We start from the raw sequence: 23,231 nt of genomic DNA on the forward strand, positions 1-23,231 counted from the left end.
TCTAAGCGAGAGAGAGAGAGAGAGAGAGAGAGAGAGAGAGAGAGAGAGAGAGAGAGAGAGAGAGAGAGGGAGGGAGGGAGGGAGGGAGGGAGGGAGGGAGGGAGGGAGGGAGGGAGGGAGGGAGACAGAGACAGAGACAGAGAGAGAGAGAGAGAGAGTGAGAGAGAGAACGAAAACGAAGTGCACTCTGAAGTGCACTAATTCCCTCCCCAGAAGCTACTTTACTTCTAAAAGAGACGACATGTAGCTATGGATTCTTGCCACCAGTTGGCAGTCGTGTGATGATCACCAAAAGCTGGCTTTTAACTTTTCCTGGAAGTTGTGTAGCTATCAAAGAACATAAACAAATTATTTCCTTTTTAAAAGATAATTGTGTCATTTTAGAACAAAGTATGTTTTAGTGGAGCACACTGCACATCCTGCAGGCAGCTCAATAGGTTATAGACTGAAAACTGCCCTTTCTAGGTAGATCCCTCTTCCTGGCAGTTCACCTGGTCTCTACTTCCATGAAAATGAACTAGTCTCCGCCTCAGCCAGGCTTAAAAATCTTAGTGAGGTGATTGCATGAACACAGTTTGGAATGTCAATGGTAGACAGGGCTGAACAAGTGACCTGGCAGCCAGTTCCTTACCCAGCATGGCAGTGCATCTTGTGTAAGTATGTGGCAGAGATGCATTTCTTAGGGGAAAGGTGGGCTCCTTACAAACCTTGCTCACCAACCCTTGGCAGGCATTCTCCAGACATGGGTCTGACACACACTTGTAGAACACTGGTTAATATGGCTCTCTTTGCTGTGTGCATGAGCAAGACAGTGTTGTGCTGAGTATATACCAGGTTGTTGAGCTGGGTGGATTGGCTTTTTCCCCCAGGCATAGCACTGCAAACTTGAGTCCAATTCAGTTTGCTTTGTTTTTGTTTTCCTGCCTGCATGCTTGTAAAGGGTTTTGTGGTTTTGCTGGGGTATGCATGCATAAAGATCCCTATTGATTTTACATTAACACAGTGAGCTCTTTTGACTGGAGGTTGTGTTATTTTTCAGTTTTGAGGCCATTGATGTTAGTGTGCTTAGATGAATGCCAGCGATAAAGTTGAGCTCTTAGGGATCACTTATGTAGGTTCATTTCAGAGAAAGCTTCCTGCGACACCAGGGCAGTTCCCTTATTTCAGCTATTCACTCCTTCCTCCTGTCTTCCTTTACTTCTCTCCTTCCTCACTCCTTCATGTCTCCATGCACTGTTATCAGGTGCCACTATGGACAGAGTGCTTTTTATCTTCCTCCTGAATGAAGTGTAAGGATGAAGGACTGAGTATGACATGTAAGGGGTGTGGAGGGACAGGACTCATGAGGAGGGGTATAAACACCACAGTGCAGTGGGGTGTGAAGTACCACAGATGGTTCCCGAGGCTGAGTGAATCCATTATGGTGTTGAATAAGAAGGGAGGTACCCTCATGATGTCCAGTTGACTCTCCCTAGGTCATAGTGACTTATGTATTGTGAATTAAGAATATAAGTTGGGCTGGAGAGATGGCTCAGCGGTTAAGAGCACCCGACTGCTCTTCCAGAGGTCCTGAGTTCAATTCCCAGCAACCACATGGTGGCTCACAACCATCTGTAAAGAGATCCGATGCCCTCTTCTGGTGTGTCTGAAGACAGCTACAGTGTACTTACATATAATAAATGAATAAATCTTTTTAAAAAAAAGAATATAAGTTGATCTGGGCATGGCAGTACACACCATTAATGTCAGTACTTGGGAGGTAGAGGCAGTAGGATCAGAAGTTGAAGGTCATCTTTAGCTATGTAGCAATTTTTTTTTAGTTGAAAAAAATTTTATTTTATGTGCATTGATGTTTTGCCTGTATGAGGGTGTCAAATCCTCTGGAACTATAGTTACAGTTTTGAGCTGCCATATGGGTACTGGGAATTGAACCCTGGTCCTCTGGAATAACACACAGTACTCTTAACTGCTAAACCATCTCTCCAGCCCACTACATAGCAAATTTCAGGTTAACTTGGGTGCTACGTGAGTCTCCATCTTAACAGTGCCTTAAATAGTAAATGTTGACATTTGTGAGACTTTGGTTTGTATAAAAGGTTTGGTCTTTACTTGGGGACATCAGGCAGATTTTATTCTCCCAGACTCAGGTTTTCTTTCTCTCTCTCTCTCTCTCTCTCTCTCTCTCTCTCTCTCTCTCTCTCCCTTTCTTCCTTCCTTTCTTTCTTTCTTTTAACTTTTTATTGATTCTTAGTGAGTTTCACATCACACATCCCAGTTCTTCCTGCTCATCTCCTGTCCCCTCATATACCCCCTTTGCCCTTGCGACCTCCCCCCACAATATAAAACACACACAAACAACAAAAGCAAAGCAAAGCAAACATCTCATTGTGGAAGCAGTAGTGTGTCACATTGTATTCCCAGTGTATCTCACTGTCCACACATCTTCACTTGCAAATGTTCACTGCAATGAGTCAGGGGTCTGGTTCTAGATCTCTGGTTTCTGTGACACCATCAAAACTTGATCCTTATCGGACTTCTCCTGGTTATCCTGTTGTTGCCCTGTGTCATGGAGATCCTGCAGCCTTGAATGGTCCCAACTATTCACAGATGATAAAGATTTTGAACCAAATTCAGAGCCCTGGATATGGGTCGGGCAGGTAGCTGAGCTGGTCAGCTTGGCTTTCACTTACCCACACCACCAGGGCAGGTGAGCTCCCCAGCACTGCTCCAGCCTATCCAATGCCGCCAGTCATCAGGAGGCAGAGTCCGCTCTCCCGCTCTCTCACCCTCAGGGATGGCTCACCCATGCCTTTGTCATCTGGGCCAGCTCCACTGTGCTGCCTTGGGTTTTCTTATCAGAAAGGTAAGACTTTCTCTTCATTGAGATACTGTGGGAGTTGAGTCTAGTATATGTGTAGCATTTGGCCTGTAACATGCAACAGTGACCGTCATGGTGACTACCCCTGCTGCTGTGAAGGTGTTCACCAGAGAGGCTTTGGTTGCTGCCAGTGACTGGACAGAGAAGGCTCAAATAGTGTCTACCAAGGATTTTGCTTTTCATCTCTTGGAATAGTTTACTTTAAATTTAACATGGCCAGTTTTTATGTCAGGAATATATAGTTACTGAGAATACCAGGGAAAAGGTTCCGTCTATTAGCCCCTTGGACACCGAATGTGTCCTGATGTATGGGGGAGCATGTGCTTGATTGGCATGTGCTCTTCCAGGCAAAGACAGGGCGCTAATGAGATACCTTTTTATTTGTAGGTCGGCGGAAGCAGAAATGGGCTGTGGATCCCAGAAATACTGCGTGGAGTAATGATGATTCCAAGTTTGGCCAGAAGATGCTTGAGAAGATGGGGTGGTCTAAAGGAAAGGTATTGTATCTACTCTAAAGTGTCCACACCACGTCAGGAGGTTAGAATCTGGAAGAACTTTGTGCTTTAGATCAGGCTCGCTCGCTTTCTTTCTTTCTTTCTTTCTTTCTTTCTTCCTTCCTTCCTTCCTTCCTTCCTTTCTTTCTTTCCTTCTTTCTTTCTCTTTCTTTCTTTCTTTCTTTCTTCCTTTCTTTTTTTCTTTCTTTCTTTCTTTCTTTCTTTCTTTCTTTCTTTCTTTCTTTCTTTCTTTCTTTCTTTCTTTCTACTAGATCAACTTAATCAATTTTGGAGAAATAAATTGTGGCCAGGTGGTAAATTAGACTCAAACATAAATACCAGGTCCTCTGGTTCATCAGTTCAGCTGCTGTGATTGGTATCTTTCTAGATATCTTTTAATTCATTACACATGGATTCATACTTAAGCCCCAGAGTTTTATGTTTCTAAGAGTGGTACTTAATTTTCTCTTGTAGTAGACACATGCTTTCTTGAGTTTCTTATGTTCTCCTTTCTCCTATCTGCAGAGGGGCTTCTACTGTGAAACTATACATCCTGCTTCTGTCAGGGTTGCAGGGCTCTTGTGTTTGAACCCAGTGGGCATATGGTATCCTTGTATCACCTTACCCAGCAGTTTCTGAGTAGTGGCTGCTTTGTTGAACTCTGTTGTGGTAGCCTTACCACTCTTTTTCTTGCCTTGTTCTTTATGTCGTCATCCGTCTCTAACTCACAACCATCTTCTTTGTCTAGACCAGTGGTTTTCAATCTGTAGGCCACAACTCCTTTGGGGTCAGATGACCCTTTCACAGAGGTCACCTAAGACCGTCAGAAAGCACAGCTATTTATATTACAATTCATAATAACAATATTATAATTATGAAATAGCAACAAAAATAATTTTATGGTTGGGGTCAGCACAGCATGAGGTCACTGTATAGCCACTTTTTGCATACTCTGCTCAGGTGATCTTATGCATTACCAGGCATTGAATTAGATCTCCTGGCACTTGAGTGGCCCTGTCAAGATCAGTTCTTAATATAAACCTCTTATGCCCTCAAGTCTTCTCCTTTCTAAGCTTTCCTGATTTTTAAAAATGGTGTTTATCCCTCATTCAAACAGTGCTGCCTCCCCATTTCCCTTCTTTCCTCCTCTGTCCATTTCACCATACAAGAAGCAGGAGAGCCTTTCAAGCTGAACTGATCATGTTGCTCCCTTGTTGAACATTGTTTTCAAGGATTGGAATCTATATCTCTGCTCTAACTTTCACGGTTCTGTGAGGTTCTTTCTCAGTTGCAGTCTCTGCACTTGTTGTTGATGTGTTCTACAACCTGGGGTGTAAGAGCTAAGTGAGCCCAGGGCCTGGAGTGCTCCACCCTCTTTCTTGGTGTCATGGTGTAGCACTAAGTAACAGAGAATGCAATGTGCTCCACGTGCTCCTGTGGAGGTCTGCCACTTGCTGTCCAGTGGCCTGCTCCAGAACATGTGTAGGCTCTGTGTTCTATGCAGTGTCTTCATGGACTGTGTATTGGTCCTTAGGTTCAAGAATCAGCACTGACAATTAAGAATGCCTCCTTGGTGCTGCAGACATTATCTTCCAGAACCCTCTGGGCCAGTGGATCTCGTTCTCAACCTTCCTGACACTGTGATCCTTTATTACAGCTCTTCATGTTGTGGTGACCCCCAACCATAAAATTATTTTCATTTCTAACCCATTACTGTAATTTTGCTACTGTTATGAATTGTTCTGTAAATATCTGAGGTACAGTGTATCTGATGTGACTCCTGTGAAAGGATTTGGGGTCACTACCCAGAGGTTGAGAACTGCTACCTGAGGACATGTCCTTTCTGAATAGGTGGTAAAGAAAGAGGTAATTTCTCTTTCTAGCTGATAAAGCTGTATTTAATCTCTTTCTGTTTAATCTCCACAGGGTTTGGGGGCTCAGGAGCAAGGAGCCACAGAACATATTAAAGTTAAAGTTAAAAATAACCACCTGGGACTTGGAGCTACAAACAATAATGAAGTGAGCAATTTCTGGTCTCTTTTTGCATAGTTGGTTTATGACAACATAAACATTGGGGTCATGCAATGGGATGGTCTTTAGTCAAGAGTGTGGTTCCTCCTCTGGCTGAAGAAAGACACAAGAGCACATGGCTGAGCTGGTCCTCATGCTGTGTGGTGCGTCCACCACCTTGCCTCCTCCTCCTGGATCCTGTACTTAGTCAGTGGCCCCGAGAGGCACTCTTATTTTATAGCTGAACTTTGTAAAACGTCTTTTCAGAGAAGTGTTCATTTCAGGATAAGTTCAATTTTTGTCTTTACCTGTATCCTAATATTAGTTTGTCCTGTTAACATGGGTGGCTTTGAGAGTGGGGCGTGAAAGCTCTTGTCTCCACAGTTGGTGATGTCTTTCTTGAACAGACTTTACATGACATAGCCGCCTGTGTTCCAAGTTCAGCACCACCTATCGCTTTCCATTCAGAGCCGGGCCTGGGAGCTTCCTCCTGAACTCTTGTAGCTAACAGAACCCAGTTGAACACTGAGACAATTACTTTTTGTAAACTGCATTGCTTCAGTAATTTGGTATCTCTGGCTAGAACAGCTAAAATGTTAGTCACTAAAGAAAGTGTTTTATAATGTTGACTGAATGTTGTTTTGAGAAACACAAAATGTGTTGTACGTACATTCTTAGGAGAAGCATGTGCTCTGTAAAACTGTGTGCATACTTTAACTTTACAGCTGTCTTTTTTTCCCTTTTTTTGGATTTTTTTTTTCAAAACTGAGTTTCTCTGTGTAATAGTCCTGGCTGTCCTGGGAACTCACTTTGTAGATTAGCTGGCCTCAGACTCACAGATATCTGCTTGCCTCTGCCTCCCGAGTGCTGGGATAAAAGGTCTGTGCCACCACAGCCTGCTTAAACTTTCTTAATAAGAAATGCTTGCGTGTAGTGCATGGGGCAAGTTCCTGCTCAGAAACCCTGCTGCCAGCTGGTTTTCATTGTTTGGAGGTCATTCTGAGAGAACACCTTACAGTTGAATCTCACTGACTCAGAGTGAGGGTCTCCTCCCACAGAGGAGAGGTCTCCTCCCACAGTGCTGAGGCAGCAGTTAGCAGTCAGCAGGGCAGTCCAAGTTCTGTTGAGCAAAGAGGAGACTCTGCTCTCACTCTCCTGTCTTTTCATGTTCATATCGAGTGCCCGCCTCCCACCTCCAGGGTTTAGCTTATTTTAATGGGTATGGGTGTTTTTCTTGTGCATATGTGTTGGTACCACATACTTGTTGTACCATGAATGCCAGAGAGGGTGTGGGATCACCTGAGACTGCAATTACAGACAGATATGAGCCGCCATGTTGGGGGCAGGGTGGAGGGGACAACAGAAATTGAACCTGTGTCCTCTCTATGAGCAACCAGTGTGCTTATCTGCTGAGTCATATAACCAGCTCCCAGTAGTCTCTCTGTGTGAGAAAACACTAATTTTATATTGCTCTAGTGTAATACTCTAAAACTTGCCTTTGTTTTGTGTTTGCTCTGATTTAACTGTTGATGGGTCATCCACATTTGAGGTACAAGCTTGAGCTCCTAAGCAGCTTCCTCTAAATATGCATACATATTTTGTTGACTTTTTGGTGCTGGGAACCAAACCTGAGACCTTACACATGCAAGCCAAGGACTCCTATTGAACTTTGCCCTAGATGCTCCCCCTTTGATATGGATCTGCTTAAATCTTATTTCAAGTTTATACTATTTTGCGAGTCCAGTTAAATTTATTAAATAACATTTTAATGAAACATGTACAATTTCATATTAACATCCAGATTTTTGTTACATGTTTGTGTCAGCATTATAGCAAGTTTCAGGCTTGCCTCTCATACTTTCTGGTGCTTCCAGGACAACTGGATTGCTCACCAGGATGACTTCAACCAGCTTTTGGCAGCACTCAACACTTGCCATGGTCAGGAAACAGCAGGTAAGGACATTAGTACTACTTGCTGTTCCTCCCATCAGAGTCACACTCCTGCTGTAGGCCCTTCAGACCTGAGTTGCTGATGGACCTGATATTTGGTTCTTTTTCTATTTTAACGGTGCTGTCACTGAATGAACTTTTGCTTGCTGATGAATCTTGCTTGTCCTAGCAACATTTTCACTTGTCACAGCTGTGGATGTGTTACTTGTATCTGGTAATGCCAGGACCATAACTAAGTGTTCTGCAGCAAAAACAGCTGTGACTCACAGCAAAGAATGCTTAGTTTTCCTGGAGGAAACAGCAGGGCATATTCAGAAGGGGCATATGGATGCTTCTAGATACTGATAGTGCTGGTGGTCTGACCCTGGAAGTAGTGATGAAGGGGTTCACTTTATAATTCTTCAACTGTACAGGTTTTAAATATATCTAAATGCTGTGCACATGTTGTGATAAAAAGAATTGTGAACATTTCTTGACTCTGGAGTACTTAAAGTGAAATACACCATATGAAATTAATGCTATGTAAAGACTAAAATGAAAATCTGCTAAACCTTTGGCTACCACAAATTATACCTTAGTGAGAATCTGGTGACATCAAAGTGTCATGACTAGGACATCACTCAGGCCTGAGATGCGTTTGCCACTAGTGTTGTCATGGACCTTTGAACCCGGGATCCTTTTCTCAGAGTCATCCACACCCTTATTCTTAATCAGGGAAAACTGACCTGTACTGGGTTTGGCCTTGTTACTTCCACTGAGTGCTTAGTGCCTCTGAGAGTGCTCATAACTGTCAGGCCACAGAATTCTAAGAACTGACCTGCTCCAAGGTCCTACAGAGAAGGGAGACGGGAGATGGGCTCTGTGGGTAGACATGAGGCGTTTTGTTTTTCAGATTTCCAGGGGTTATCTGGAAAGTCCCTTTTTCCTCAGTCTGACGTGTCGTAATCACCATTTTCTAAGCGAGAGGTGCCATTTCAGTTGTTGGGACCCTGGCTCACTGAGGACAGGGCCCCCCTTGTCCCACACTGATGGTCAAGACTGGCTGGGTACTGCAACAGCCCCTCCTGGCATGTTTAAGCAAGAGCAGGCAGTGGGTGTTCTGAAGGACCCAGGGGACTGAGCTGTCTGTTAGGAAGGCTGTGATTGACTTTACAAATGATAGTTGACTTTCTTCATCCTCCAGGGTTAGTCTGCATGGGCTTCATTTTCCTTGGTGCCCAAACCTGGTAGTGTTTTAAATGGTGTCAAAGCTGCGTACAGCTACCAACTTGTAGATAGTTCCTGTCCTGGCCACTAGAGGGGGCCAATAGCCCTGCTGTCTGGATTATGCATTTAGAGACGCTTGGCTGTCGCTCTACTGCCACCCAGAACTAGAAGTGCTTTCAGAAGATTCCTTTTAGGGAAAGCCTGTTCCCAGGACAGACCTGGAGAGCCTGTTTTCCTGCGGTGCCATCTTTTTTGAATGTAATGTCTTCATCCACGTGATTTTTTTTTTTTTTAACCATAGTCATGCATTGCTTGTATTCAATGGTAGATAACATAGGAAGCTAGCTAGCATTCTTTTCTGTTGTTTCGATCCCTTAGTAAATTCAAACTATTTGTTTTCTAGCTAAGCAGACCTTTTGTGTTGTTCTCTCATAGAGCAAGAGTCAGAATGTTTTTTTTAATTTCATTTTAAAAAGTTACCTTTTTCACACACTTGGGTGTGGTAGTGTGTTTACACTCCCAGCACTTGGGAGAATCAGTTCAGTGTTAGCCTCATGTAAATTGTCATTTCACAGTCAACCCATGTTACACAAACAGAAGAGGCGGGACAATCAATAAAGTACCTGTACCACAGTTGTGAGGACATGAGTTCAGATCCCCAGCAGCCATGCCAAAAAAAAAAAAAGACTAGTCTGTGACTGTAACCCCAGCACTGGGGAGGCGAGATAAGAGGATCCCTGGAGCTCATTGGCCAACCTCCATAGCCAATCAGTGAGTTCCAGATTCAGTGAACGACCCTGTCTCAAAATAATAGTGTGAAGCAAGATGGAGAGAGACACCTAACATCATGCTCTGGCCTCCACAAGCATGTGCACTCTCTCTCACGCGTGCACGCACGCACGCACAGACATAACACAAGCAAATCTCTAACCCTACATACATATGAGTGCATGTGCACATGGGGAGAGCTGTCCTGTCCTGCTTAGGCATAACTCGACAGGTTCACATTAGCATTTCAATGGCACTTTCTCATGCAATAGTAACTGCACGTTAACCTGATATTTGGCCATTCATTATTTTAAATATTTCGATATGGAATATTTAAAAGTAGGTTCCTGAGAAGTTATTAAATGCAAAGGTGTGGTTTGAAGCAGCATCCTCAAAAATGTTTTACAGGTATCCTCTAAAAGCATTTTGAAAGTGTGCCCTAACACTTTTATAGCAGTCCTAGATGCCTGTGGTGAACAGCAAAGACCATCTTATTTGATGCCCACTGTCATCTGTTTAAAGTCTGTAAGCACACACTTCTGTAATTGTCAGAAAGGCTCTATCTTATCATTTCTTTCTTCTGAAATATTTTCATCCCATGTTTGCCAGTGTATCTTATTCTAATATATGTTTATTAATTTTTTTAAATTTTTTTTTTGTGTTTTGAGTGAGGATTGTTAAGTAGTGCATCCTGGCCTCACATTCGTCATGATCCTCTTGCCTTACTCTCCCAAGTACTGTGATTATAAATTTGTACCACTGTAACCAGCTGTAAACACTTTTATAATTGGCTACATTTCTCTACCACAACACAGATAAAGCACTGTTTCCTATGATCTCAACACTCAATACAAATACTTTCTTATGTGTTGTCATCATAACTAGTGCATTACTATTAGGATAACCAGAAATCGTATTATAAATTTTGGTAAATACTCATAAATAAAGCAGGAAAACCTTTGGCCTTGTGTCTTGATAGGTTGAAAGACTGGTTTTGATGAAAAGATAGGGGCCTGTTACCTATATCTGGGTTCCTCATTGATCCCAGAGAACTGCCTCTTTTAAGGTGGTATAAAGGCATGTGGGAAAGAGGGTTGCCTGTGGACTCCCAGAGATAAAGTGATCCCCTGACTCAATCCAGGCTCAGGTCAGAAGGTGCCTTACAAACAGAGTAGCTCTGGTGGGACACAGTGCAGTGGCTTAAGGAGCACTTTTAGTGACTTGTGCTGAGCACTGTCTGAAAGCGGAAGGAAGCACCTTTCTTCAAGGCATTCCCAACCTGCTCTGCTTCATGCTTGGTTTTGAAATTACTAGGAACTCCTGAGGGAATATGGCTACCTAAGATGTGACTCAGTGGCCGTGTTGGAATCAACGCACCACTCTTTCTGCAGGTGATTAAGTGATATTCTAGTAGCAGGCTGTGTCAGTGAGCTCAGCCATGTTGAGAGGCTTTTGGGTTACCTCGGTATGGTACTCCTGTGAATAAAGCCATGAGGAGTCATATGTAAATTCTGGTATGAAGACATTTTCATTTCTCTTCTTTGAGGGTTTTACTGCCTAGAGAGAACCTTGCCTGATCTACACTTTCAAAAAGTTCCAATTCTTTGGTAACACTTCAGTAATAAGTTTTTGACACTCCTTCAAAAATTTATGTAAGTAACATCTTTCATGAAGAGAATGAATTACACAGTGTTTAATATTTTTCTTCTTTTTAAAGATTCCTCAGACAACAAGGAAAAGAAATCTTTTAGCCTTGAAGAAAAATCCAAAATCTCCAAAAACCGGGTTCATTATATGAAATTCACCAAAGGTGAGAGCTGTCATTCACTTGTTGAAGCATGTATGTTGGCACTGGGTTTCCTGAGGCACCGTGACTCTTGTCCAGCACTGAGCACTGGCTGCCTGTTTGAAGTTCGGGATGGGAGGTCTGAGAGTCTGGGGGATTGATCTGCAGCAGCCCCGGGTACCAGGGGCTCGTCATGATGGCTAGTTCCCCAAGTGCACAGTGGGGTGTGGTGGTGCCAAGAACAGCCCAGGGGAGGCTTCAGACTGGGTAAGTCCTGTGACGGCTGAAGGTGAAATCACTGCTTTGTTTAGAGGAGACGGCAATGCTACGTAACTAGATCAGAAAATAATTTGATGGTCTTCATTCTTACAGCTTTTACCCCTTTTTTAGTTCTTAATGACTGTGGAGGATGGTTTCTGTTATTTAGCAGTTTGGATCATTAATTATATCAAAATCTACAGTGTAATGACACATAGTCCCAAGGTGACCCTTATAATTGTCTCCACAAGTTTTCTATCTCATGGAGTATCACTGTAGGCATCCCTTGGTCATGGCCAGGGTGGTGTTGAGATATGCAGTGGTTGGAAATTGGGCAACAAACCCTCCTTTGCTCATCACCACCTTCCTAGGCCACTCCCACCTTCCCTGTGTAGCTTCTCCTGGAGGGGGTGCAGCTTTTCTCTGTAGCCATTAGATGGCAGTCGTGTACAAAGAGAAGCCTCTTCTGTGCTATAAACAAGTCTCAGCTGTTTCTGTAGAAGGCCACAAGCTATTTCTTACATGCTGTACTTCGTGTGTGCGAGGTGTAATGGTTACTGTTCTGCAGTATCCATTCACTCTTTGATTGTTCTTTGGGAAACTGAATGACTGTTCCCATCTCCATGCCTGGAAAAACATATCTCTTTGCCTTGGTCTTGGCATTTTGGGGTTGTTTAACTCCCAGATCCTGCCTTAGTAGCTGTGGGAGACACTTTTAACTGGAAACTGTTGCTAGTAGCTTCCCTCCAGGGCCAGTTGGTAGAACTGGGCTTGAAAGAAGTGAAAGGCATGGCAGAGCCTGGGATTTGGGAACAAGAGTGACTTCTAGGCTCTGTGGGAAGAGAGCTACAATCCTCTTTGTTCCCGTGTGTGGTTTAAGGGACTTCTTTGTGTTATCCCTTTCTTTTTCACAGGCAAACAATTTTTCCTTTCTTTTCTTTTCTTTTTCTTTCTTTTTTTTTTTTTTTTTTGGAGGCTCATGAGTCTTCTAACCAAGACTATGTCTAGCACACCATAACCCATTATAGACCAGAAAGCTACTTTGCTGTCCCTCTAGTCCTTGGGAGGTAAGGAATGGTAGCCCCTTAGTCCCTGGTCCCTTAAACAGCCCTTCTTATTTCATTAGGAAGTCACCATAGGGAGACTAGAGACACTGCAGAAGGGCGTTGCAGAGTACACAAATGGAGTTCACTCTTAGATGACATGCATCCTCCCTCCCCTCGCCCCTTCCCTCTAAATGTACATAGTCTTCTGATTGTCATTTAGAACCTGATTGCATGCCTGACTTCATTTGAAGCACTTGCTGAAGTTAGGATAAGCCTCCCTAAGTTGCTTTTGTCTGTTGGATACTGGCTGTGTCTGCTTTCTATTCTGCTTTAGCCATTCCCTTGCTGGTGACCCTGTCACACTGTTTGGTGGGTTATACCTTCATTTCTCTCTCACAGTGAGGTTTGCAAATTTATGCTCATGAAGAAAGGAGTGCAGAGAAGAAAGAGCTAAAGGTGTTTTTTGCTAGAGGGAGAGGAGGTGTCAGGAAATAGAGGACCCAAAGGCTGGGAATAAGAAAGGAAGAGGAAAAAGGAGTGGAAATCCAGGTAGTACAGGAAACAGCAGATAACCACCGTCTGCACCATCCAGTGAAAGTTAGTATTATACAGTTCTTTTAATTTCTTTAAAGCTGTTTCTTTTCAGTTGGTCTTGTCTCTCAGTATGAATGACAACCATGAACTGTTGTTATCCTAAAGGATCCTGTCTGGGTCTGCGGAAGTGAACTTCTGGTTAGTGCTCTCCCAGACACATCCCAAACCATTTCCCTTCCTTCAGACTCTGTTTCCTCTTCTGTAAGGAGGAGGTATTTACAAGCTGCCATGCAACTCATCTAAGCTCTGTTCTGTCTGTCTGTGAGACGTGACCCTGCTATGGAAATCACACCCTTCCAGCCTTTAGTGCTCATGATGAACATTCCTATTCCTAGTCCCTTTGCTAGTGAGGGTGAGTCACACCAGGAGCCCCTATGTGGTCCAGAAATGAAAATGTAGGGAGGCGATGCCTCCTTATGGCCTGCTGAAGACCTTCCCAGAGCAAGGGCCAGCCATTGTGGTGGTGTACACCTTCCGTCCCAGTGGTGGGAGATAGAGGCATGCAGGTCTCTGCATCCAATGCCAGACTCATCTACATAGTGAGTTCCTGACCTGCCAGGGCTACAGAGTTACAGGGCTACATAGATTTTATCAGAGGAAAACAACAAAATGCCTGGCCAGAGCAAATGGTACTGTAATAGCTGCTGCTGCCTAAATTATGCTGATGCATAATTGCTTTTTGTAGCTTCTACTTGGTGATTTGGAATAATTAATTGTGTAATTTTAAGTAACTATCATCTATATTTGTTTGAAATCTAGGTCCTGCCATTGTTGGCGTATTCTTTTAGCTATTTCATTGGGTTCTTATATCTATCATATCTGCAACCCTTATTCCACCTCATCCCTCTCAACCCCCAACACTAGGTAGGAGAGAAAGAAGGTTGGAAGGAAAGGGAGACTTAGACCTCTTTAGACTACTTCCTGTTGATTAGGGGGTGTCAGATTCCTTCAGGCAAGTCTAATAATCTTCATCATCAGAATATCCAACAATAGCAATCCAGCAATCCAGCAATCCAGCAAACACGTGGAGCAGCCGCTGCCACAGGCCCTCTCAGGGCTCTCTCATTCATATTCTCTCCAGCGTCCCCAGAATTAAACAATCTGCAGCTGGCAAAGATCATGCCCTCCTAGAGCATGAGATAATTATAGCTAATGGCTATGGACAAACCAAAGCAGCCCATATCCCACATCTGGGATGAAAACAAAAACATATTCATATAACATAATTGTGCTTTTAAAAAAATGAAAACTCACTACATCTCACAGTAAGATCTTGGTTGTAAGGGGCATTGGCTTTATAGTTAATGTATTCTTCTTGACTGAATCATGTAACTGATTTTGAAGCAACCCAGATAAACCTGTTCTTTAATTTAACGAATATATATACTAAGGCAACTTTTCTTTAGGGTTAGGACTATCAATACCTCGTTGAGCTTATACCTGTGTTATAGTCCATTTCCTCCTCAGGTGCCAGACTATGGGTGTAGTTGGCATTTGTCACCCTGGGAGTCACACTCCTCTGTGACCACCAAGATGATGTGGAAAAGCTGACAATGGTGATTGATAGCCAAACAGTGGCAGATTGATTGCTGTGATTGCTGTCCTCGGTGCAGCGTTCCTCTGTGAAAACCCACACCTAGCCTGGATGGACTTCCTTATGTCTGTGGCTCCTGGTAGCCTTTCTTCCTGGTTCTCCAGTTGCAGCTGTGGCTGAGCTATAACAGCCACAGATGTATAACATCTGTAAATACATAACATCTGTTTTCTGCCCTGTTCAGGTTTTCTCTTTGTCATTTTGTCAAAGATCTAACTCTGTCAGCAGTTTTTGTTGTGATTTTTACCATAGTTCAGAACTGAAGCTGCCATCCATTCAAAGCTGAGTTTTACTATGTGTATTTTATCCGAGTGGCCATACTTTCATAACATGTATAAATGATTTAATCAGGACTGTCCGTTAGATGACTCCCAATTTCAAGGTCACACCCATCTTCCCATTTTACCCATTTAGAGTTTCTTCCTTATGTCTCTGACTCTGGCTCTCATTTCTTCTTCGTGTTCTTTTTTTTTTTTTTTTTTTTAAAGATTAAATCCAGAGCAGGTCCTATACAGCCCTGGTTTCTACATTTAAGTGAACTTTGCTAGAGGATAAAAATTTCTGACCCAAGAATCCATCATTAGAATTCTAGAAACCTCAGCATCTCCATTGAACATTACTGGCTGCTGGCTTAGCAGCTTCCCTTTGAATCTGAGATTTGTTCTGAGTTTCGGTGTGTTTCTTTCTTCACATACTAATTGTGAACTATAGCCCTGTGTTCTCTCTTTTCTTTGATCCTTTGCATTTTGTGAAATTGTTATAAAAAGAGGTATAAATGTATGTTTCTTTCAAGATGGCTCCTCTCTTTTAGGGGCTGGGTTAAGGGGAGCTGGTCAGTGATTTGCGGATTCTTGTTTGTTTTTGACTTGGGGTTTCTTCCAGTGTGTGGCACACACTGGCTTAGACTGCCCGATCCTCTTGCCTCTGCTTATGGTGCGCTTAGGTTACAGCATGCCTTGTCATGCTTGGTTTCTGATGGTCGTTTTGAGCCACTTTACACTGACTCTTTTCTGAGATACAGCTTCCACAGTGAATGTGCTTTGCTTTAAGAAATGGGTTGCACTGTTGTTAGCTGAGGCTAGATCACTGCCTCCCAAGAAGAAATTTAAGAAATGGGTTGCACTGGTGTTAGCTGAGGATAGATCACTGCCTCCCAAGAAGCTGCGCAGCTCTCGGTGTTGCAACCATGAATTGTCTCTGCCACCTCTCTGGTTTATTTCCTGTGCTACTTACTGTTGTGATAAGCATCACTCTGTTCTTATGTAGAGTCTCCTTGTTTTCGTTTGTTTGGTTGGTTTGTTTTTTGGCTAGGGGTTCTTTTGAATCTGGGGTGCTAGTGTTGGCTTTTGGTGGAGGAGAGCAACACTGGGAACCTTTCCATTCCTCAGGAACAGGTTGTGCCAACTGTACCATCTCTTCCAGTACCACTGCCACTGAAACTGGTTCTGGCACCTGGTTTTGTATCAAATTGAAGGGTGTTTTGTTTTTTCAATTTTGTGGAGTCACTGAGCAGTGTTATATTTGAATGCCCCAGTGCTAATCAGTGAACCAGAACTTTCTGGGTCATGACATTACTTTGTCAAGTCAGTTTTCTGCAGAAAACCAAGACCATTGAGCTGGTGACTGTGGAGCTTGGCTTCCAGCTAGAAACCCAGATTCCTGTATGTGACCTGACCTCCCTTCCCCAGTTTAGTAGGCTTCACACGGAGAATTCAGCTTTCAGATGCACTTTCCTTGACGTTGATGGATGGCAGTGGATTTGGCTGACTGCTCACAGGATACTGTTGGGTAGAAGTGGAAATTCCAAAGTGAATTTTAAATTAGTGGTTTGGGGGTTTGGAATTGAGTTAGTTGAGTTTTTAAAACAGGAACCATAGATTCTTTGGACACTGCTCTAACCAGAGCCATTTATTTCCTACTAGTCACCATGTAACCTTCTATTTAACTGGTAGAGCTGTTACAAGTAAGAACATTTTAATTTGCTTTTATTTTTTTAAATTTTCACATAGTTATTATTGAGATTTTGTGTGTCAAAGAATAGTGAATGTGTAAGTATTTTAAATGATTTGAGGCTCTGTGCCTATCAGTATCCTCAGTTCTGCCTTTGTCCCTTTGAAGAAAATGGGATTGTTTTGCAGAAATCGAACCCAGAGACCTAAGTCCCACCTTGAAGGCGTTAGCAGGCAGGAGGCCACTTCAAAATGGAGCTTTCTGTGCAGCCATGTGCCAGGTTGTTTGCAGCTCGGAGGGGACTGGACAGTTCTGGTCCTAAGACAGTCAGTGTCATGATCATAGTAGTAAAGTGGGGGTCAAAGTCAGGACTGAGCCTGTGTTATCACCTCCTTTCCTTCAGGAGTCACATCTGTATACTTGTGCTTCTCGTCTCAAACGAATGGTCTTTACTGAAAAGCTTTGTGTGGTTTCTAGGGAAGGACCTGTCCTCTCGGAGCGAAACCGACCTGGATTGTATTTTTGGAAAAAGGAGGAACAAGAAGCTTGCTCAGGTACCTGCTGTGGGTGTGCTGCTGTCTGTGTGGCCCATTCTGTTTTTTCCCTGGGGATGAAAACATCACAGACAGCTACTCACTCCACTCCTACCCTAAACCTCTAGATCTTGGGGACGAGATGGACAGTGGATACACCTCTGTTGTACATGTTGGCTTGTTTCAAAACTGGAAGATACAAATGATCCCATAATTCATATTCTGTTTGATTCCATCAGGCTATATATTGCACAGAACTTTTGCGTTACTTCCAAATGTGAGAGACTGTCTGTCATCCTGATGTGAAAACTAAAGACTTTAGCTGGATTTATGGAGAGAATGAAAATTCATTTCAGCTAATAACTGGAGTATATGGTTGCCACAATTCCTCCGTGAATCTGGTGTGCTGTGCCTATGTTCTTTTGTTGGTTCCTGTGAAGGTCTCTGGTGACCATGGAACAAAGACACCTTTCATTATCTCCTGCATTTTTCCAGACTGACGGGTATCTTTTTTTCCAGGGCAGTAGATATTTGTTACTCAATGTTATGTTTAGAAACTTGAGAATTATCTATGATGGGAGATGTTGTTGGATAATTTCCTTTGTGAATTAGGACTGGATTCCTCTGTTGCCCAGCCCTTCTCTACCCCACTCCTTTAGCAGGGTGAGCATGGAAGAAGCTGCTTCCTGGGGCTCCTGGGGGCCTGCTAAGACTGATGGCTGCTCCATTCACTGTCACTGTGTGGCTGGGCTTCACAAACCTCCAGGTGCCACACGGTCATCTGTGGAGCCTGCTTGCCTGCAGATCCTGAAGTCTGCCCATGTGCACAGTGAGGAGATGAGTCCGTGTGTATAGCCACATGCATGCAGAAAACAACCTGTCTAACTGCTAAGGACAGCAAGCAAAGGTCTCCCTATGCAGTTCTATCTTGGATATACATTGGGTTTGCTTTTGAGTTCTAGGTACAGCTGCACCTTCCTTAAATAGTGTTGCTAAGAAACCTTACCATGTTACTTACAACAGTCTGCACAGCAAGGGCAAAAGGCCTTTGATCAGATTGGTTTGAAAACACTTGTTTTGTTTGGCTCCTCTTCTCAGTTGGACTATTGTGTTTCCTCCCTTGACCCCCATAGCAACATTGGCTTGAATTTATGTTTTGCATTGCCAAACATTGTGCCTAATGATTTCAATGTATCTAATGAAGAAATCCATCTACTGTATTGTACATGTGGACTTTTTCATCTGTCAAGTACTTTTGGCAGGATAGCGAACATCTTAAAAGACAAAGGACTTGTTTTATATCCAGTTCTGGGTTCCTAATATGTACACCATCCAGTATGGCACATGGTAGGGGTTCAGTAAATAGAAATTTAATTGTGCATTCTCTTGTAAAAGTGGACTTTAGTTTTTAACTATTTCTTAAATGATACCTTGCATAACTTTGAGGCTGATATTTAATATCTTCTTTAAAAAGTACTCATCGAGCTGCCTTCAGTGCCAGGCACCATCTGCTGGTGTCCATAGAACATTCTTGAGGGGAGATTATTGGATTAACACTTGCATGTAATACTTTATGTTCTTAAAGATGAGTACAGTTTGTCAGAAATTGGCTTTCAGACATTGCCTCAGGCTAGAGTAGTTTCCTGGCTGTTGCTGTTTCTCATTGCTGCAGGACTTAAGGCATCTGTCCCCACAGGGCCACAGGCCTCGGCTCTGACCTCTCTGTTCACTTTATTGGCGCTCAGCGTTTCTTTCAGCTGGAGAGGCTGCTGGGAGGGGCATAGCTCCCGCCTGCATCTGGCTCTTCAGAAGAAATTGCTTAATGAGTGAAGGAACATCATAAACTGTCAACTACTCAGAATTGTTAGTAAACTACACTGTGCAGGGATGGATAGCTGTGCCTGTCTAGTTTTGAGTTAATCTTTCTCCAACTTGGTTCTATATTAGCTGGAAAACAGTGAAGCAGAGTGCTTTCTAAACTGGATCTACCTGCATTCTCTATGAAGACAAAGAAATGGTCCAGTATACTGAGTTGAAATTACTTGTTACTTCTAGGAATTATGTATATGTGTGTGTGTGTCCCACGTTTGCAGATTGAAGTTGGAAGACACTAAAAAACAAATTCCATTAGTTCCTATCTGGGTGAACTTCCTGATACTTTCTAGTGTGCTCCCCCTCTCATTTTTTCCCTCCCCCACCTTCCCAGTTTCCTTCCTCCATCCAGCTTATTTCCTGATTCAGCCTTATCACTAGAGAAAATACCCCAAACCATATCGAGGTTTGGAAATGTGTTACTAAAAGTCTCGCTTTGTTTCTTTAGACAACAGCCTCTGGCATAGGCTCCTGGCAAGTAAGTGCCTGTGTTGTCACCATATGACCCGACCGAATTAGAACGCTGCATTTTTTTGTGTACACTTAAGATACCGACTTAGTGATGGCTCTTTCTGCATGGCTTAAGTCTGGGCACCTTTCTCATCTCATGTTGCACATCCACTTTGCCATGTCTTGCTCATCATTCCAGCTGAACACTGCTTCCACGCAGACCCCTTTCTGCTTGGTAGATTAATTCACGAGGCATTTTAGACCGTTCCTTCTTTTCCTAGTTGGATGCAGTACTTTAAATCCTTTGTAAAAGACAGTTACAAAAAGTTTTTTTCTTCAAAATGTTAAAATATTTCTTACTCAAATTGTCTTTGAGTTGGAGGCTTGGTTTTGCCCATTCCTTCCAGACTTCCGTGCTAATACTCTATACTAGTAAGCTAGGTTGAATTGGTGAATAATTAGAGGATGTGGCCCTCCATCTCTGTCCTCACTGCAGAGCCGGGCACCATAGAGACAGGCATTTATGATCTGCTGAGTATCTTTTAGTTAGAATAAATCTAGCCCGTTTTCATAAACATGTGGTATGATACACTTGAATTCCACAGTTGATTCTTCTTCATCCATAATGATTTTCATACTTGTCATCGTCTGGCCATTGATAAAGAATCCAGATTCAAATAATCTAAGTTGGAACTTTTGGTCCAAACTTTTTTACCTTTTGAAGGTGAATTAATGAGATGTGTAGAGTTTCATTGACTCATTACATTTGAGGATAGGACATGTAATTTGATCCCAGGTTAACCCAGGGTAAGATTTGTAGCATGCCACTGGCCCAAATATGGGCCAGTGCTTATGTAGAACTTGTGCCTTTTGCTTGTTTGCCACCAGCAGACTGACTTCAGGTTAGATGCTGTATTTAAAGGAGTGTGTTCAGAGAAATATTCATGAAAAAGGCTTCTGAGATGTGTGCTGTGCACTGGAACAGGCAACAGAGTTGGGCGTGGTTCACAGGTGAGCCGTGAAGGGAGGAAGCAGAGCTCCAAGGGGAACCTGGGGTTCGCTGCTGGGGGAGTGAACCACTCAGACTGACCACTGAACAGCAGCTAAAGATGCAACTGTGGTCCATGTCCAGCAGGAAGTCTTGTGTAGCTAAGAGTGACCGAAAGGCTGTGAGTCGTCAATCCTAAGCTTTGATTCTGGAGGATGAGCACATGAAATCACCTGTATGACTTGCTGCTGGTGTCCAAGGTATGTCACGTTTTACTAAGCTACCGGCCATCATTTATTACTTAATTTTTATTCGTCCACTAACATTCTTTGTCCAAGAAGTGGATGTAAAAGATCTTGAAGTGGTTGTTGAAGAGAGTGATGATGGCAAGGGTCAGGCGGTCTTGGATATTCCTTGTTTATCTGTAAACTCAGTTTCTCACCTATGAAATAAGAGTGCTGAATTATGTGTTCTGGTGGCAGGTTCTGTTTTCCACCAAGGGCCTGGGCAATGCGTCTGTTCCACATGCTCTTACAGGTTCCCTATTACCTCTTCACCTCCAACTGCCCTTCCCCAACCTTGGGTGGCTTCGATTTGCTTGCAGCCGATAGACTGGCTGTGGGGATGCTGTGGAGCTTTGGAAGCTGAATGAGCTAGGACATTGCCTGGAGCCTTGAGATGAGCAGTCATCTATCTGCCTTGAATGCTCTACTGAGAAACCCAACACCCACTTGGAGAGCCCTTGACCTTGCTAATGGCAGGCAAGGCTACATGAAACTAGGAATCGAGGTAGGCTTTGAAGGCGTCTGTGCCTCCAGTATACAAAAGAAGCCAAACTCCTGTGCCTCTGGGGTCCCTACTTGCCAGTGTAACTAGGGACCGAAGGAAACTGTGAAGATGTTAAGATGCATGCTAAGGGAATGGCTGTAACTACTCTAGACAAGCAAAGCATCTATGTGTCTGCACTAGTAGACCGCTAGGTGTGTCTTTGGCTTCCCTTGAAAGCCAGAAAGGCTGGTAGTTTTCCATACTTGTGTGTGAAATTGCATAGCCTGCTGCTTCCTCTATCCATCAATGTACTAAGTATCTGGCTCCTGGATATGAGCAGCTGTATGTGCTCTTTTGCATTTGGACTTGCTTCCTTGTGCTTCAGTGCCTGCCAGTGGCCTGAGGATGGAGGAGACGCCTACACCTTGTGGCTCAGGGGAGCTTGTATGGCAGGAGTAGAATGTAGGGGTGGAATCAGCCATGGGAGTACTTGCTTGCTCTGGATCCAGAGCGCACGAGAATCGTTGCAGTGAGCAAGAAGCATTGCAGAGCTGCCTTTCCTATCGAGCCCAGCCTCTGATAAAAGGACGAAGAGCAAGCTATTGACTTTTAGGTGTCCATTCTATCAGTGGTCTGTTAATCATAGAGGATAAATTATTGTGCCTCAGAGACGGGGAAGGACTACCTTGGCTTGAAGGCAGTTGTGCCTTTCTTTTATTTGTTTTCCCTTTATTGGTAGGGCTCACTTCTAGCCATTTGCTCCTCGGGGGTTTTGTTAAGGACTGAAGGGAAACTGAAGGGCACTCTTGATTTATCTCCTATCCTTTCCTTTTGGTCACTCCACGGGGCTAAAATAGCCGAGTTGGCTTTAATATGTCGCCATTAGAGACCAAACATTAGCTGCAATAAACCATCATGCCTCACAATGAAAAATGTCCCCTGATTGGCTAATTAATCAGTCAAAGGGGAATGACATGGCTCTCGGCTTGAGGGACTCTGCTAGAGAGAAACAGGCTGTTGATAAATGGTTTTCCAACAAATTCATATATCAAGGAAACTTAGTCATTTTTTAACTACAGTTTGTGTGACTGCAATTTTTTTCCCAACTTTTTCTTTTCTGCTGCCCTTGCTGTTTAGGCAGCATTTTGTGTTGTTGATAGAAAAGTAAAGGATTTTAGAGATGAGAAAATAAGTGCTCTCCATTTACTCACGTCTGTTGGGCAGATTGCTTTTTCCTGTCTAGGCTTATTCATAGGTGAAGTCCAACAGCTTTCTACATAATAATTTGTGAGATTCTCCTTGCCTGCCTTCCTTCAAAGTGAAACTCTCCTGACGGGGCTCACACTGCCTGAGGCTAAGTCCTGTCTGAGGCCCAAGTGGCTGTTGGTGGGGCTTATCCTCTCCAAGCTCACATTTTCTCACCTTTAAATGGGGCCAATAAGCAGTGAGGGTGAGGGAGGTCACCAGTGCGGCATTTGCAGGAGTGGCCAGCACATAGAATGGACTCTTCGAATGTCCGCTACTATTTAACAAATAGATAATGCCCATAGGTGAGGAAATGCTAATGCCTGGAGTAGCTCGTAATGAGAAAGAGCATTGCCCACGCTCTGTCTGTTCTCGCTCTCCTGCCTGTACCCCACAGCACCTTCAGTTCCTTTACCTTTGTGTTATGGAATAAAATCTTACATTGAGAGTTCGTCCTTTGTTATAAAATTTGCCTTATAAATGTTACTGACAATGCAGGTCAGTTTCTTCCATTTTTAAAGCACGTACTTCTCTTGGTATCCTGGAAGGATACAGGTAATTCGCAGCCTCCAGACATGGAAGCAGAGAGGAGATGCTGGGGACGGGAAGGCTCTGCAGTCCTAGCCTTCCTGCCCTTGCCTCACGCTGGAGCATAGCTGATCCTTGACCTTACTCCTCTTACCCACTCAATTCTGTGACAAAGACCAGAACGTTCGTTCCTATTTAAAAGACAAAATAGCCAGGACATGAGATTCTGACCACCAGTGGAGTAGGGGAGTCAAGGGAGCAGGTTCTGTCATTGCCTGCTCGGGCCTGCTTCCTTGCTGTATCGTACAGCCCC

General features: G+C 43.5%; 1 protein-coding gene and 1 long non-coding RNA gene across 9 annotated transcripts in view; one reads left to right on the forward strand and one right to left on the reverse strand.

Annotated features, from left to right (window-relative positions):
• Positions 1-23,231, forward strand: part of Pinx1 (PIN2/TERF1 interacting, telomerase inhibitor 1) — a 59,243-nt gene that overhangs the window by 570 nt on the left and 35,442 nt on the right. For 3 of the 8 annotated variants that reach the window (XR_010057820.1, XR_010057821.1, XM_006252181.5), the window contains exons 1-6: positions 2,730-2,863; positions 3,266-3,375; positions 5,299-5,391; positions 7,257-7,335; positions 11,024-11,116; positions 17,012-17,088. Coding sequence is in view for 5 of the 8 variants with exons in the window: in XM_006252181.5 (XP_006252243.1) it covers positions 2,740-2,863; positions 3,266-3,375; positions 5,299-5,391; positions 7,257-7,335; positions 11,024-11,116; positions 17,012-17,088 (576 nt within the window). In the remaining 3 variants the exon portion in view is untranslated. Of the gene's footprint in view, positions 1-2,729; positions 2,864-3,265; positions 3,376-5,298; positions 5,392-7,256; positions 7,336-11,023; positions 11,117-17,011; positions 17,089-17,306; positions 18,288-23,231 lie in introns of those variants that run through there. The other 5 variants (XR_010057822.1, NM_001083337.2, XM_039093329.2 and 2 more) reach the window with 4 other exon arrangements.
• LOC134482131 (uncharacterized) lies at positions 4,088-8,139 on the reverse strand. Its single transcript, XR_010058179.1, has 2 exons — positions 8,058-8,139; positions 4,088-4,186 (listed from the first exon to the last, which is right to left on the reverse strand). It is a non-coding gene; the product is annotated as an uncharacterized LOC134482131 (long non-coding RNA).

Source organism: Rattus norvegicus, chromosome 15 (assembly GCF_036323735.1).
Source record: "Rattus norvegicus strain BN/NHsdMcwi chromosome 15, GRCr8, whole genome shotgun sequence".
Lineage (NCBI taxonomy): Eukaryota > Metazoa > Chordata > Mammalia > Rodentia > Muridae > Rattus > Rattus norvegicus.